This window comes from Cryptomeria japonica, chromosome 5 (assembly GCF_030272615.1).
Source record: "Cryptomeria japonica chromosome 5, Sugi_1.0, whole genome shotgun sequence".
In the NCBI taxonomy this organism is placed as follows: Eukaryota; Viridiplantae; Streptophyta; class Pinopsida; order Cupressales; family Cupressaceae; genus Cryptomeria; species Cryptomeria japonica.
Genome location: NC_081409.1, coordinates 90,121,486 through 90,139,995, shown reverse-complemented (window position 1 = coordinate 90,139,995; position 18,510 = coordinate 90,121,486). Strand labels below are relative to the sequence as shown.

The window sequence follows — 18,510 nt, the reverse complement described above, 5'->3', positions numbered from 1 at the left end:
TTCCTGAAAGTTCACGAATTTACCTTTGTCTCCTATCATATGATGTGAACATCCCAAGTCAATGATCCATTCATCCTTTACTTCAACTTTAGCTGCTAGGGCTTGTTCTACCTATTGAGCAGTAAGTGTCGGTTGATCTTCTGTTATAGCAACAAAAACCCATCCATTGTCTGTCAGATCCTTATCAGAATCATCAGTCACACCTTCATCAACAATGTAACAAGATTTGTCTTTGTTCTTCTTAAATCTATATCTCTGATATTCAAGATTAGGCTTGTATATTCTTCTAGCTTCTTCTCTTAGTCTAGCATGTCTATCAAGGCATCTCAAAGCCATATGACCAATCTTATTGTAGTTAAAACATTTAAAGGGTGCTTTACCTTCATACTTACTTCTAACTGGACCTTTAGGCATTTTCCTTGCAAATAGTGCTTCAAGTTCTTCAAGTTCTTCATTTTCTTTCCTGCTTTCTTCAAGTTCTCTTGCATAAAAGGCTTTCCAATCAGATTTGTCAAATGATGGAGCAGATGATGTTGATGCTTTCAAGGCTAAATCTGTTTTAATAGTAGCAATAGGACCAAATTCTTCAATTTCAAAAGCTGAAAGTTTCCCAATCAATGTATCCCTAGTTACTGATGTATTAGGCATTGTTCTTAACTCATTTATAGCAGTAACCTTCATTTTATATGTTGGTGGCAATCCTCTTAAAAATTTTGAAACAATTTCATCCTCACTTAAGGTTCCTCCACAATATTTAATAACCAAAACAATTTCATTTACTCTTTCCATAAAAGCCGAATTCCTTTCATCTTCTTCCATTTTCAGATGTTCATACCTGACCCGGAAGCTTTCAAGTTTTGCAATTTTGACTATGGAATCTCCTTCATTCAGTGTTTCCAAATGATTCCAAATAGCTTCAGCAGTAGAACTATCTGATAATCCCATGATTTGTTGATATGATAATGCACTCAAAAGTGCTTCTCTTGCTTTGCAATCATTTTCCTCATCTTTTGCCAAGTTAGTTGGACTGGGCTGACCAGGTATAGTAGTAATATAACCTTTCTTTGTAACTTCCCAGATGTCTTTACCAATGCAATTTAGATGTGTCTCCATTCTGATCTTCCATATGCCATAGTTGGCTCCATCAAGTTTAGGACTATCCTTCCTGAAATAATTAGTAGACATTGGATCTCCTCAAGCTATTAAACTTCTGCAAAAGAGGACTAAGCTCTGATACCAATTGTCAGGTCCCAGAGACAACTGAGAGGGGGGGGGGGGTGAATCAGTTGTCAAATAAATTCAAACCAAAAACAACTTAACCAACTTAATGCTTAATACCAGTAAACCAGTTAAGTATGCCGGTAGACAGTTTTAATACTTAATTGTTATACCAGTAAAGATTAATACATGAAACATAAACACAAAGTCATCCACAACACATGATACCAATATTTGTATGTGGAAACCCAGTAAGGGGAAAAACCATTGTGGGAAACCTTACCCACAATCAGATGATATTACTGCAGATAGTAAGTGTACATAAATGGGGTCTGCACATGTAGAAAGGCCAACAACCTAGAGCTCACTGCTCAATCACAAAATGGGAGTCACACTGAGTACAGTTGGATGGTTAAATCCAATAAGAATGTACTGCACAAAATAGCATCTTCATATGCTGGATTCAGTACCGGTGTAATGCTGATATTCTTTCACAAAAACCTAGCATTACCTTCAAATGATGTCTGCATGTATTGCACTGCTTAATCTCGCATATACCTTCACACAATTCTTTTTCGCATTCCACACTTGATCTTACAAATAAGATCTTACATTTATAACATAACCTAAGACCAATTTTAGTAGGTCAGCTCTACAAGATATTACAATAAAAACCTTTTACAAACAATATAATATCCGATGTAATAACCAATTGAACGTGTTGGCTTAATGTATTTACAACAATAATTAATCATCTCCATCGCATGCCATGCTGATCTGGAAAAGATAAACCTGCCAGTGTAACCCTAGGTAACCCTTGACCTATTTGCTAGTTAAAGAAAATATACAAATATGAATATACCAATGATTAATTCATTAAGATAAGATGTCCACATGATGTCTTCGATATTACCAAGTGTCTTCCATATCATTTCAAGTGTCGGTGATCATTATATCCTACCGGTGAACCATATACCAGTAACTGTGCAATAGTTACTTGCTTGCCAGTGAATGCTACTAGATCTCCAAAGTGCTAGTGTTTTAGTAGGTGTTGATATCAATGACAAAACCATACCAAAATACCAATAGTATATATGTATGTATGTATGTATGTATGTGTAGCATTCTAAAATTGCACCCCTTGCAATTTTGACCGCATTTGGGGCCCTCAAGTTAGCGGTCTCATCCTTATGCTTCATCAGGACCTATTTGTGCCTCCCCCATGCAACCAAGCTTCATTTTTCCATCTTGCACCTAGCATCGCCCCTTGTTCCTAACCCAATTTGGGGTAAGACCAAGGCGTCCTCCCTAATTGGGATCCATTTTGGCCCCTAGGCCCTAACTCAAATTTGAATGGGAAAACAATTCTTCATGTTGGCCCATGTCAGAAAATTAGTGTTTGACGATAGGAAAGTATATAAGGAGGTCTCCCCCTCTCATTTTAATATATCGAGAGAGCATCATAACAAGCATAAGGAGCATATAGGCGAGCAAGGTGGAGAAGGCAAGGAGGATACATCAAACATTCAAGCATTCTTCAAGGATGCATATTCTTTAGTGGAGCAACAATACATCATTCATTTGCAAGCATGTGTGTGTATTAGGATTTTTTCATGTTCATGCCATTTCATACAACATATGTGATTACATTCAAGAAGAAAAACATCATTATCAATCATTGCAGATCTAAGGTATACCTTTCCATTATTTACTTAAGTATTTGCAATATTTCATTCAAGGTTGATTCCTCAACTAGGGTTTGACTTAGGCAAACCCCTATTCCCAACAATTCCCCTTTCCTTCTATGAGTAAAAAACAACTGCGCGGTTGTACTTCTAGAAATAAGCTTTAGTCAGAGAGACAAAAAAAAAACCTTTTTGACAATTGAAATTTTCTGAGAACCAAGAGGGAGGTGTTCTAGTCCCTACTATTTTTTGCAGTTTTTGTAAGGCAATTCCGAATCAGCTCATATTACTTAGATCCAGGTACACGATGGAACCCTGAACCTGTAGCTCATTGATTCTACATATTTTATCTTCATTTTTCAGCATTCTACTTATTTTAACAATTCAGCATACAAAAGAGGAAAACCCAAAACAATCCAATCCACTCAGTATTCAGTCCTTGTCTCATTTAGGATTGGATCTAATGGATTCCCTTCCCTCTTTTGAATGTAAAGGTTTTCCAAGTGAAATTGATTTGATGATTTCTCCTTCTAGGTTGCAAATTGCCAAATCAAATTCCCCCCTTTACAGTATATATACATATATATGTATATATATGTATATATATATATGTTTATATGTATATATATGTAATATGTATATGTATGTATATATATACACACATATATGTGTGTGTGAGAGACTTAATCTCTTTAAACTAACTAAAATTTTCAATTTTTTTCTAATGCAATGTAAAAATATTAACACATACACGTGTGTGTACAATTTCTAGCCATGTGTACATGTGTGTGTATATATATATATTATTCTTCTAATTCAAATTTAAATTTAAAATTTAATTTTTCCTCTATCATTATAATTAAATCCTAAATTTCTTTCAACATTAGTTAAATGATTTTTATTATTTAATTAATATATTATTGCATAATTATTAAATAATATTTATTATTTGATTATTCTATTATTTTTTCTCTCTTCTCACTAAATAATTTAATTATTTATTAATCATTTTTCTTCTAGTCTCATATAATTAAATAATTATTTTATTTAATTAGCTAAGTCTTCTATACTTTTTTTTTATCGATAAAAGGCCGAGGCCAAAGAATTTTATTAATTTAAAAATAGAAAGATTTACATTTACACCTCCATTCGGTGTGGGCATTGGTAGGAAAGAATGAAGGGAAGAAAACATCCGGTCTAGCCCAAATCCCTCAAGGATTAGAAAAAAAAATTAAGAATGCAATACAAAATAGAGATACAAAATCAGAAAGGGAACATGTCCAAAATAATGAAGATTGTATGTAGAAATCCTCTGTGTAAAGTTGAGCAGCAGATTGCCCATCTCTTGGGGTGATGCTACTATTTGTGGGCGACAGTTCTTGCTATTCCTGAAACATAGGGTTAAGCTTGCTCTGCTCCTTATGCTACACAAAATCTTGAGAAAATCTCTCACCAGAATGTTAGGAAAAGGAAAGCCGAATAGGTCAACTTATACAATATATCATACCTACCTGGATGGTCACCCTGTTAGGATACACAACTCAAAATATTAGTCTCAAAAAATCTCCAGAAACATAATGCGAGAGTGGTTACCCATCGAAGAGCATAAACTCAATAAATATTAATGAGGCAAATTCCATAAATATTCCCACAAAGAGATCGTGGGGAGCTACCATCTTAAAGAATATAGTTTGAGAGCCTTCCAGGCCCTAATTGAGTGTCATGGGAAAGCTTTAAGTGAGATAAAAATTTATCAGGTCAACCCTTAATCTAATAATATGATGTTGGAGATTACTGGGAAGAAAGAGGAAAATTGACATATGCATCTGAGACTGATTTAACTTAAAACTAAGAGAACACGTAGGAAAATAGGAAACTATATATGAATATGAATATATAGATGTGAGTCTGAACAAAATCCTAATATATAATGTGAATGATATATATATATATATATATATATATATATATATATATATATATATATATATATATATATATATATATATATATATATATTGCGACCATGGGGGGCCTAGAAAGCCTGAAGATGGTTGGGGCCAATCATACACAGGGAAGAGGATGACGCACAACATATACACAACTTAACAAAATAACGAAGCTAAGTTAAAGCAACCTAGAGACATTAAAGCCTAAAAGCTTCTTAAGAACAAAACAAGAGACAAAACATCAAGAATATAGGGGACCAAAAAGGTAAAATAGAGATGAGGATAGCTAGGTAGGTGTTAGTCCTAAAAGAAGGCAATGTCTACATAAATAATAATACCTATATATCCATGATCACATATATCCGGGAGTGAGATATACCAACACATTTATATACCTATGCTCATTAATGTAAGGTATTGCCTCCTTCTAGTCTTAAAGCTTATCCTAGCAGAGCGGCAAGACTAAAAAGCTAAATTTAGGAGTTTAAAGGAAGATAAGTGATGCCACCTGCTAAGCATAAAATTTGAATGATTATTTGTAGAGTTAAATTATAAAAGCCCCCTATTGTTAAAAGAAATAATCATTTTCATTAATTCCATGGTAGCCCACAAGTCAACAAACGGGTGTAATAGCATCCTATTAAGATATCCAGGTTCAGATAATATCAATGAGACACAAAAATGTCTCATCGATATAGAAGGGCCATTGAAGAAAGGAAGCACCGATGAACTTCAGAAAAGACTCATCGAAGACAGTAATTCCATCGACAAAAGATATCGAGGAAAGCGAAGATGGTTTTCATCGATGGGAAAAGGTCTTCAAGGAGATAATACCATTGATGCAACATAAAAAGGGCTCATCGAAAGGAATGATCTCATCGAAAGAATAATGTCAATCAGACAAAAGGAAGCTGCATCGATAAAAGATATCGATGAGGAAATAGGTTTTGAGGAAGCTACAGGGCATGCCTCCGATATACATGGTTTCACCGATGCGATTTTATCGATGGAAGATGATAAGGGAGGATAAAGAAAGGCTTCGATGAGACAATAGATCCATTCACCGACAGGGCATGATGATTTCGATGGAAGAAGTGTTTCAGTGGAAAAATAAAGGAGGTCACCGAAGTCCGAGGTTTCTTCAACATAAAAACCCAATGGATATTAGATAGGTATCGGTGAGGAAACAACCAAGCATCCTATTAAGATATCCAGGTTCAAATAATATTGATGAGACCCAACGATGTCTCATCGGTATAGAAGGGCCATCGAAGAAAGGAAACGTCGATTAACTTCAAAAAAGACTCATCGAAGACAGTAATTCCATCGACAAAAGACATCGAGGTAAGTGGAGATGGTTTTCATCGACAGGAAAAGGTCTTTGAGGAGATAATACCACCGGTGCAACATAACTCATCGAAAGGAATGTTCTCATCGAAAGAATAATGTCAATTAGACAAAAGGAAGCTACATCGATAAAAGATATCGATGAGGAAATAGGTTTCGAGGAAGCTAAAAGGCATGCCTTCGATACACATGGTTTCACCGATGTGACTTTATCGGTGGAAGATGATAAGGGAGGATAAAGAAAGGCTTAGGTGAGACAATAGATCCATTCACCAACAGGGCATGATGATTTCGATGGAAGAAGTGTTTCGGTGGAAAAATAAAGGAGGTCACCGAAGCCTGAGGTTTCTTCGACATAAAAACCCAATGGATAGCATATAGGTATCAGTCAGGAAATAGCCATAGTGACCGAATACAAAAATTCCATCAACAAAAGATATCAAGGAAAGCGGAGATGGTTTTCATCGACGGGAAAAGGTCTTCGAGGAGATAATACCATCGGTGCAACATAACTCACTGAAAGGAATGTTCTCATCAAAAGAATAATGTCAACCAGACAAAAGGAAGCTACATCGATAAAAGATATTGATGAGGAAATAGGCTTTAGGGAAGCTAAAAGGCATGCCACCGATATGCATGGTTTCACTGATGCGACTTTATCGATGGAAGATGATAAGGGAGGATAAAGAAAGGCTTCGGTGAGATGATAGATCCATTCACTGACAAGACATGATGATTTCGATGGAAGAAGTGTTTCAGTGGAAAAATAAAGGAGGTCATTGAAGCCCGAGGTTTCTTCGACATAAAAACCCAATGGATATCAGATAGGTATCGGTGAGGAAACAACCATAGTGACCGAAGATAGTAATTCCATCGACAAAAGATATCAAGGAAAGCAGAGATGGTTTTCATCGACGAGAAAAGGTCTTCGAGGAGATAATACCATCGGTGCAACATAACTCACCAAAAGGAATGTTCTCATCGAAGGAATAATGTTGATCAAACAAAAGGAAGCTACATCGATAAAAGATATTGATGAGGAAATAGGTTTTGAGGAAGCTAAAAGGCATGCCTCCGATACGCATGGTTTCACTGATGCGACTTTATTGGTGGAAGATGATAAAAGAGGATTAAGAAAGGCTTCGGTGAGACAATAGATCCATTCACCGATAGGGAATTTTTTATGGAAGAAGTGTTTTGGTGGAAAAATAAAGGAGGTCATCGAAGCCCGAGGTTTCTTTGACATAAAAACCCAATGGATATCAGATAGGTATCGGTGAGGAAACAACCAAGCATCCTATTAAGATATCCGAGTTAAAATAATATCGATGAGACCCAACGATGTCTCATCGATATAGAAGGGCCATCGAAGAAAGGAAGCGTTGATGAACTTCAGAAAAGACTCATCAAAGATAGTAATTCCATCGACAAAAGATATCGAGGAAAGCGGAGATGGTTTTCATCAATGGGAAAAGGTCTTCGAGGAGATAATACCATCAGTGCAACATAAGTCACCGAAAGGAATGTTTTCATCGAAAGAATAATGTTGATTAGACAAAATGAAGCTACATCGATAAAAGATATCGATGAGGAAATAGGTTTCGAGGAAGCTAAAAGGCATGCCTCTGATATGCATGGTTTCACCGATGTGACTTAATCGATGGAAGATGATAAGGGAGGATAAAGAAAGGCTTCGGTGAGACAATAGATCCACTCATCGACAGGGCATGATGATTTTGATGGAAGAAGTGTTTCGGTAGAAAAATAAAGGAGGTCACTGAGGCTTGAATTTTCTTTGACATAAAAACCCAATGGATATCAGATAGGTATCGGTGAGGAAACAGCCATAGCTAGGCTCAATCCGACCATGGATTGAGCCTAACTACCTGAGTTAAAGTTTGGGAGAACAGATATATGGGCATATTTAAACTGAATGTTTGTCTGAGTATCTATACGGAAATATAGGGGGGAGGAAGAGGAATAAATAAGGTTGTTAAAACATAGTCTGGGCAAGAGAAACATAAGGGGATGAAAGGAGAAACATGCTAACAACCACTTAGGACATGAAAACAAAAGAGGGGGTTGCCTTAAGGTGGCACCGATAGGAGATTGATGCCATTGACTCCCAAGCTGGCCAACTCATACGCTCTTTTATTTCCCTCCCTATAAATATGATTGACTGTGAACCTATCAAAATCTCTGCATAAGTCAAGAGCTTTTGATAGAAAAGTATTTAGTCTCCAATTAGGCATACTACCTTTCCTCATAGCATTGACAATTATAGCCGAATCTCCTTCAATTTCCAAGTTCTTAACTCCAAGTTTCCTACATAAATGTCAACCCTCCACCAAGGCCATAAGTTCCGCCCAATTGTTGGTGTTGATGCCACCCAAAGAGGCAAGGGTTACTGGTTCCTTTCCTTCCCAATTATGAATAACACAACCTATCCTTACTTGCCCTAGGTTGCCATGGGATGCCCCATCAAAGTTTAGCTTCCCCAACCTTCACCTGGGGGCTGCCATCTGCATGCATCCCTTGATCGAAGACTTGCAATAGGACCATCTCCTACAAAGGGAGGAAAGGATAAGCCTTCCCAACGTTTTATCATTTTTTCATCCCAATAAGTGATAGAGGCATTCTTCAATGTGCCTAATGCTAGTCAGTTGTTCATGAGCTCAGTGATAGCTGACTCTATCCTGTTAATGATTCTAGGAACCTCTAGTTTTTCATTCTTAAAGAGATGTCTATTTCTCTCCTTCCATAGTTCCCACATAATGGAAGAAGGAAGAGTTGTCCATAAACCTTCAAAGAGACAACCACACTTGAGGAGAGGCCAAGCCTTGAGCATTCCAAAGATGTTGTGGGGGAAGGCCGTAGACCATTCAAGTTTCTTGGTGAACCAGATCCAACATTTGTGAGCAAAGGGAAAGTTAAGGAGGATATGATTGGTGTCTTCCTCATCTGCCTCGCAAAGAGGACATCTACTAGGGCCCTCATACCCCATTCTTCTGAATTTATCCATAGTTAGGAGCTTGTTCTAAACCACAAGCCAGGAGAAGATACCTGCCTTAGGTAGACAATATTTATCCCAGCAAAGTTTCAAGGGAAACTCAGTCATAGGTCTTAAAAATGATTTGGAGATGAGAGAGTACCCATCCTTGGAGTTGTATTCTCCTCTTAGGGAGCCATCCCAGATGAGCTTGTCCTCATTCTGACTTAAGGCAATGTTCCTTGATTTAAGAATTGCCATAACTTTTTGTTTATCCCTTATCGGGATATCTTCATCTTCCTTCTCGATCCATTGCCAACTAGCCCCATCCTCTGAGGGGGAGATATAGTTGTTTAACAAGGGACCTCTATGAGATTCAAGAAGGATACGAGTGGCACCAAACTCATGGATATTATCAATAGCCTTATATCCACCCCATGAATCTGACCAGAAAAGAGCTTTATCCCCGGACCCTAGGTTCCAAGTAAGTCTGTCAGAGATAATCCTCCTACAGTCTAACATAAAATTCCATAGGTAGGACCCTTTGGGAGAGTTGGTTTCTATAAAGATTTGGATAGGATTCCCTCCATTAAGGTATTTGTGGTGCAACAAGCGAGCCCATTTCAGGTGGGGGGTTTTGAACATCCTCTAGAATAACTTGGCACCCAAGGCTTTGCCCTGATCACGAAGGTTTTTAATGCCAACTCCTCCTTGTTCTTTAGGTTTGCATATCTTGTCCCAGGATATGAGTGATGTTTTATGATTGTCATTAGCACCTTGCCAAAAGAAAGTCCTGATCTATGCTTGTTGAGCTCTGCAAGTTTAGAAGAAGATAAATGTTGATAGGAGAGCTGGTATATGGGCATAGCTGACAAGGACGATCTAACCAAGGTTGCTCTACCTATATATGAGAGTCATTTTCCTTTCCAAGTGTTAACCTAGACTTTATTTTATCCACCAAGTTGTCCCATAATTTTGAGGATCTTCTACCCTTGTCAAGGGGAATGACTAGGTATTTGCAAGGAAGAGTTCCTTCACTAATCTCCAGGACATTGCTGATCACTTTTCGTAAGGAGGGATCTATGTTGAACATGAAAACTGCAGACTTGGCCAGATTCACCTCTTGACCTGAGGCTAGCATATAGGAATTAATGATACCTTTGAAGGCGCTCGCTTCCCTTACACTTCCCTGCCCAAAAAGCATCGTGTTGTTGACAAATTGCTGGTGGGTAAAGGGAGGGAGGCCACTGGTAATGGGGATTCCTTGGATCCTACCTTCCTCTTTGGCCTTAGAGATAGATCTACCTAGGGCTTCAACCATGATGATGAAGAGTAAGGTAGACATAGGATCTCCTTGCCTAAGCCCTCTTAAGCTGTTGAAGAAACCTTCCGGGGAACCATTAACCAAGACCGAGAATTTGGGGGCGGATATACATTAAAAGATTAGGTTGATCCAGGATTTGGAAAATCCAAAAGCCTCCAAGAATTTGCATAGGAAGCACCAATCAAATTTGTTGTAAGCTTTTCTTATGTCTAATTTGACTAGCATACTTGGGGCCCTATTAAGCTGGACCGAATGAATGGCCTCTTGGGCTATAATAACCCCATCATAGATTGATCTCTCTACTACAAAGCCAGTTTGTTCTTCACTAATGATAATGGGGAGAAGATTCTAGAGTCTGGCTACTAGGGTTTTGGTTAAGAGTTTGTATAGAGTGTTGCAAAACCCGCTATTGGTCTGAAGTCATTAAAGCTTTTAGGATTCTCTTTTTTGGGGATGAGAGCTAAGAAGGTATTGTTGATTTCTTTGAGAATCTTACCAGAGTTCCTAATACCTTCTAAGGCGTCTGTGATCTCTATCCCCATAAAACCACAACATTTTTGGAAAAAGCTAGTGGGGAAGTCATCCGAGCCCGGGGCCTTGTCGGGATTCATCTTCATAAGGATAGATTCAACCTTCTCCTTAGAGAATTTCTTTGACAAGATTTTGTTGTGGTCATCATTAATGAGTTTTGGAAGATTCTTGATAATATTGAGTTGGCCCCTAAGGTTGGAGCCTTCAATATTGTTTAAGATTTTATCAAAAAACCTTGCTGCCTCGGAGGCAACATCATTCGGTTCAGACAGGATGGAACCCTGACAATTCTTAATTTTAGAAATTAGATTGACCCATCACCTCTGCTTATTACTATTGTGGAAAAACTTAGTATTTCAGTCCCCATCACTCAACCAAGTCTCCCTTGATTTTTGTTTCCAAAAGATCTCTTCATTTGAGAGTGTCTTTTCATATTCAGAGAGTAGAGCCTTTTCTTTGAGGAAGAGATGTTCATCCATCCCCTTCTCAAGAACCTCAATGTTAACATTCTTAAGATCATTTTCTATTAGGAGTTTTTTATCAAAAACATTTCCAAAATTAGTCATGTTCCATTCTAAGAGCTTCCTTTTGATAAGCTTTAACTTGCTTGTGATAATAAACATCTCCGAACCAGAGAAAACAAAGCTTCTCCACCAATTCTCAATTAAGTTTAAAAATTTATCATCTCTAAACCACATGCTCTCAAATTTGAAGGGACATTTTTTAGGGGAGTGGTCAGATAATAAGATTAGTTAGAGTGGGAAATGGTCAAATCCTGCTAAAGGGAGGGGTTCTGCATTCAAGGTAAAGTTAAGCTTCGAGAGGCCTACATGGATAAAGAACCTATCTAGTTTCTCAACAACGTTACAGAAACCAAGCCTTCTGTTATTCCAGGTGAAGACATTATCTGTCGTCTAGATTTCCAAAAGGGAGTTCCTATTGATCCAATGATTGAAATCTACAGCTGCTGGAGGAAGTTTGTTGTAACCTCCTCTTTTATCAGCTACCTTAGTGATAGCATTGAAATCTCCCCCAATGATGCATACATCATTTAGGAAAATTTTGAGGAAAGACTCCAGTTCCACCCACACCCTAGCCTTATCCCTATTTTGGATAGGACCATAAATGTTAATCAATTTGAATCTTAGGTTATTTTTATAACTTACTACTTCTCCTCCCATACAATTTTGCTTAATCTCTAAAGGTATAAACGAGATGAAACTAGAGTCCCAAATGATGGCTAAGCCCCCTAAGGCCCCTGTAGCAGGGGAGTGCTTTAGTTGTCTAATGCCTAGTTTTTTTCTCAATAAGGGCTATCTCAGAGGAGTTCATTTTGGTTTCTTAGATTAACATTATATCTGGTTTAGAATCAGAGATGCAACACTTTAAGATGTGCTATTTGTTAGGGGCATTCAGACCCCTAACATTCCATGTTATGATTTTCATGGCTCTGTGGGGAGGAACTTCCCCTCCCCTACATTAAAAAGATTAGATATTTTAGACTAACCCCTTGCTTCTCCATCCTTTGATCTTAGTTCAGTAAGGGATCTCCTGCCTCTTTTCTTATTGATTTTAGCACAGTCAGGAGAATCTTTACTTCTTTCAGAGCTGAGAATGCCAAGAGTGTTTGGGTTATCATTTTCTAAGTTGTCTAATGCTATAAAAATTTCATCTGTTTCTAAGTCGACTCTGGCAACATCCATTAGATTTTTGACATAGAGATCCCTTTGTCTTTCTAGTTCCTCATCATTACAAATTTCATCAACCAATTGATCTATAAGGTCGTTTACTACTTCTTCCCCTACAAATTTGGCAATGATGTTAACTTCCCTAGCAACTCGATCACTCTCGAATTCTGCAATTGAATCTGAAACAATCATCAAAGATGGAGGATGGACCTCTGACACCTCAAAGGTCTCCAATCTTGAGACTTGAGAGATTGGTTAACCTCACACGGGTGCCATTCCTGGATTCAGGGGAGGCCTATCCCTCTTTGATTGCTCAGAGGAGGAGGTGAGTTCCATTAAAGGGGAAGACCTCGAAGGACTTAGCCTCTCTAGTGGGATGAGAGAGCTAGATGATGGTAAATTAGTCAGTTTGGGTTGCTCTTTCTGAGGGAGCACCTCACTGATTTCGCCTTCTTCCAGGTCTTGATCCCAAAGTAATGAGTCAACTATAGGTGGATTAATAGTTGGCAATGGAGGAAGAGGTGGGTGAGATATCTTAACAGGGGAGTTGTGAGGACATAAGTCTGTGGTAAGATGATTAGAGTTGATATTAAACTTATAGCCTTCGAAAGTAAAACCCCCGCCTTCCACAAATCTAAATGGGGTGCCATTATATTTGAGGACCGATTTGGAGAAAGGTTTCTCAGAGGGGATCTTCCTCGGCGTAGACTCTTCGAAAGAACCATTATAAAAGGGCAGTTCTAAGGTTAAGCATAAATTGTCACATTTCATTATTATGGGCTCTAAAAATTTAATGTTAATATTCATATTAACAATCAAAAATTGGTTAAAGAAGCTTAGGGCTGATTTTTTAACTTCTACAAATTTGCCTATTTTGTTACCTATTATTCTTAAGAACTCATTATTTCGCAATTCTACAGGGAATTTATCAAGTGAAATTGCTCCGTTAACCATGCAGGAATTAAATTGAGATGGAAGAAAGAGGGGTTGCCATTCCCGACAATCAAACCCTAGACCTTTGAATGTTAATATGTCCCCATTTAGCAAAGAATTTCTTAAACTCTGATTACCACATTCAATAGCTAAGAAATTATCAGGAAGGATATCAATTTTTACCTGGTTATTGAGAGAAGCCAACACCCAATTAGCAATTTGATCAGACGAGATCCCCTAGCCTTTCCACCAAACAAAGATCATTCGGTTGTTGCAATGCATTTGATACTTGATCTTAGTATGGGTATCAATTTCAATGATCAACCCATTAGGATTAGCTGGAGGATTTGAAGGTGAATTCAACTTAGGATGCTTAGCCTCCTTTAAATTGTGATTATTCATGAAAGAGTGACGGCCCGGGGATACCATTTTCTTTGATAATTTACCTGAGGACCTTCGAGGAGGAAAAATATGACGAGCAGAGGAAATCTTTGATTGGTTAGGTTTTACAAAACCCTCCTCTCGACAATGATTGGGATTCTGCTTGAGGTAGTTTGGTTGCCCTAATGCTCCATTGTTTTTGCGGCTCACCAAATGCCAATCCCGATCCTAGCCCTTGCAAAGAGGAAGGGGGATCCCTAACCGTATTAGCCAGAAAATATTTAGTTTTTGCAAAGAAGGCTTCTTGATCGCGGGTCCGTGATATAACCTTGCCAGGTTCCTCAGTCCCAAAGATATTAGCCAAAACAACAAACCGATTTACAAAGCCTCTGTAAATTCCTTGCTGCGGGTAAGAATGCTCGATAAAGGGTGTCGATGCAATGCATCGATTTTTCGTTCGTAGAGACATATTTTTGCTATAAACCACTAAGTCTTCTATACTTAAATGAATTCTTCAATTTATTTAATTATTCACTATTCTAAATATATTTCTTGTAAAAATTAATAAAAAAAATATTTTATTTATTTTACTTCTTTCAAGCACATGATTTTTTTTATTATTATTATTATTTAATGCTAATCATATCACCACTTTCTTCTCTTAACTACCATGACTCTAAATTCTTGATTAATTAATTCAGTTCAACTTCATCATACAATTAATTAACTCTATAATTATCCCAATATGTTCTTCTTATTCATTCTCATCTTGGTCTTCAAATCTATCTCATTCAATCTCCACCATTGATCGATATTTGAAAATCAATAAAATCAATCATCATTCATCAATTTGGACAAACACAGTGCTGCAAAAATAGTGCTACATCAAATCTGAGAGCAATGCACCATCATTTCAAGAAAGCTTTGAAGCACAATAGAGGTTAACAAGGTGAATGCATGAATGCATGAAGGTATTATCGTTTTTATCATTGTTGTTTTCTTGTATTCATCTTACAAATTTCACTACTAAAATTAGAATACTACTGAAATTAGAATATAGTGTAAATCATAGGGTTTGTGGTTGATCCGCTTAAGATTCACATAATTCAATTTCTGATCTTACTATTTGCATGATTAGACAATGATGTATTTCATTAATTGAATACTTTTTGAATAAACCAACTTGTAATCACTTTATGAAACTCTTTGAAAGGTCAACCAAAAAGAGCTGACAATTTCAATAAACCTCATTATTATTTGAAAAAAGACTTTTGAGACTAACCATCTTTTGAATTGGAGAGCATTTTCCATTCCAACTTGTAAGTTTGATGACTTATGAATAAATTGATATATCAAAACTGCATTTGAACTTTTTAAGAGAATAATTAGATCAAACCCTAAAATAAAATGAAATACAAAGAAAGCATTCAATACAACAGAAACAAAACTTATTATAATATATACATTCAAGTATATTTCTTATTCCATAACTTAGAGTACACATTACATGTGCACTGGACCGTTTCTAGTCTTTACATTAGTTGATAATGATACACATATTTCCACTTCAGACATATCCTTAGATAGTTATAATCCTTAAAAGTTCCAAGCTATTTTACTTCTAGTTCATAGGAGGGTGGGGTGGATTCTCGTCACAGTAGTCAAAGCCAAACCACACATTGCTAGGCAGAAACATTCTGAAATAGAATGTATCAGAGACTGGGGAAACAACGCCATCAGACTTCTTATGGAGCACCTTGGCCCACCCAGGCCTCCATTCATCAGCCCCAACCCTCTTGAGGTAAAGATAGCAGATGCCCCTTTGCATGCATGGCCCTTCTACCTCAAACCTATCAATTGCACATTTATCAAAAGGCTGATAGTTGTTCCACTGCTTATCCTTGTTTTCCCTGCCCATTCTAGGATTCCAAATGGGTTCTGGATGCTTCAAATTCTTGGCAACAACATGGTTTCCCTCTGAATCTCCAAACCTCACACCCACATGATCAGCTGTTGCTGCAGAGGGTGCACAAGTTGTTTCGATCTCTACTGCATATGTACAATTCCCCTGCATAAAAACAAATTTAAACAACACATATAAGGTTGAAACCATGTTAGTCACAATAAATGGTGTTAACCACATTTGTTTTTGGATTTGTAGTTTGAGCAAGACCCATGTATTCAAATCTTTAAAATGATGTTTACAGATCTTAAAACTGTTAACAAGTTTATCTCGCTTACCATCAAAACTATATTTGAGCTCCCATTTAATCACTACCAAGTACTTAAAATGTTAAATCGAAAAACAATAAGATTACAACGCTAAAATCGAACATCTATAGAAACAATCATCTGTTCTTAAGACTTTTTTCTCTATACAGTCTGTTATCTAGAAATGTTTTCATACAATTCTACAGATTGCATAAACTTCAGTTTCTAACAAGTCCTACAGATCGGATCAAGCAAGCTAGACAGAACCCACAAAAAATCACCATGAAATAAGTGTTCATATGAATCAGAGTGTTCTGCTAACTGAACTATTGGTCTCTATGATCAATCCATTGTTGATATGAGTGACTTATTTTCAACAATAAGATGAAAACAAGGGTGAAGTTCTACAAGTTAAACAGAGCCCACAAAAAACCATAATGAAATTAGTGTTCATATAAATCAGAGTGTTCTACCAATTGAATTGCTAATCCTTCTATGATCAATCCATCATCGATATAAATGTGACTTATTCCCAACAGTAAGGAAGTTCTACAAACTAGACAGAGCCCACAAAAACCACAATGAAATAAGTGTTCCTGTGAGTGCTCTACCAATTGAGCTCTCAAAAACCACAATGAAATAAGTGTTCCCGTGAGTGCTCTATCAACTGAGCTCTCTATGATCAATCTATTGTTGATATGAATGTGATTTATTTCTAACAATAAGATGGGAACAAGGAGGAAGTTCTACAAACTGGACAGAGCCCACAAAAAACTACAATGAAATAAGTGTTCATATTAATTAGAGTACTCTACCAACTGAACTACTGATCTCTATGATCAATCTATTGTCGATATAAACATGACTTATTTCCAACAATAAGATGGGAACAAGGAGGAAGTGGATCAAAGTTACTATACTTAAAACACATAAGATGAAGAACGTGTACCCTAAAGCTTGGCTCCTAGTGAGTACACGGGATGCCTAACAAGTTCCCACATTTGATTCTCAACACACCTCTAGTTTTTATTTTAACATAACACTACAACCCAAAAATAGACTTGTCACCAGCTAAAGTAATTCAATATATTGCTCAAATTTTGTAATGTTCTCAGCATATATCAAACCTTTTGCTGGCCTGGTAGCATGGTTGCTGGGGGTCTAGTAGCTAAGATAGGTGTCACAAACAGGAGGAGAATCAAAGCCGACATGGTGCTAACTTGTGAGTTGCAAGGAGACATTGACGATCTAGAAATATCACAATCAATGAGTGAGTTCTGCAATGCACATATATGAACTACAGGTTATGGCAAGCATATATATAGACTAAAGGTTATAGCAATGGATATATATGGACTAAAGGTTATAGTTAGCATATAGATCTTAATCTTGATATGCTGGATAGCATCTTTGATTAATCTCAGACAAAGCTAAAGAAAGAAAAAGATGTCTTCTGTATTTTTTTCAGCCCACAATGTTGTAGAAGGACATAGTATTGCTTATAGCTTTAAATGTTCCAGACATCCACTCAACAAGTTGCACACACTTTGTTGTAATTTATAGATACGTGACTGATAAAGAAACAATGAATTTTAGTTACTTGTCATGCAATCTGCATTATCCTAATCACAAGGAGACATATTCCAAACACAGAATATGTAAATACACAGATGTCTCTGCAGTATGTGCAGATTTCCACCTTAACAAAGTAAGATAGACATTGAAGAGTCATTTCAACGTTGAGAAGCTATCAAAGAATGCCAGGCATGTGGGGGCAATTGCGGCTATGTCTACAAAATGAAGTTTCTTTTGTCAGATTTCTTGGTTCCTTTCACATTGCATATCCAAAATCCATGTGGGTAGTTTAGATTTTGAAATGGATTAGCCAAATATGCCTTTTGCCCACTCAGAACACAATCTTTTGACTTTAAATATAGCCCATCAGAAGAGTAATTATAACATTCCCCAACTCAATGTTTTTCTATTCTTATATTCCATTTCAATGACAAGGAAAGAGATAATAGCCACCTTGGAAAAAAGGAAAAGGAATATCACCCTGTTACAGTCAAAATAATTGATATATTAAAGTGAATACGGTGGATAACTTTTTCTAATTGTAGAAATCGGGAACAAGGAAAAGAAAGTAGGAAAAGCAATTAGAATAAACTACAGTGAAAAAAGATAGAAATATAAAAGTGATTGGCTTTGATGTGGAATAACCAAATAATGAGCAAGTTAAGCCGAAGATGTCCAT

General features: G+C 36.9%; 1 protein-coding gene across 1 annotated transcript; it reads right to left on the bottom strand.

Annotated features, from left to right (window-relative positions):
• Positions 1–15,493: 15,493 nt before the first annotated feature.
• On the bottom strand, positions 15,494–17,686 carry LOC131054726 (embryo-specific protein ATS3A). The gene is made up of 2 exons (XM_057989313.2): positions 17,384–17,686; positions 15,494–16,113 (listed from the first exon to the last, which is right to left on the bottom strand). Exons 1-2 carry the CDS (start codon positions 17,495–17,497, stop codon positions 15,667–15,669), a joined length of 561 nt encoding a protein of 186 aa, XP_057845296.1. The 5' UTR covers positions 17,498–17,686; the 3' UTR covers positions 15,494–15,666.
• Between the last annotated feature and the right edge of the window lie 824 nt (positions 17,687–18,510).

Coding starts and splice junctions, on each gene's coding strand:
- LOC131054726 (XM_057989313.2), bottom strand. CDS start 17,497: ATGTCTCCTTGCAACTCACAAGTTAGCACCATGTCGGCTTTGATTCTC. Junction 16,114..17,383: donor TGCTACCAGGCCAGCAAAAG/GTTTGATATATG, acceptor GTTTTTATGCAG/GGGAATTGTACATATGCAGT.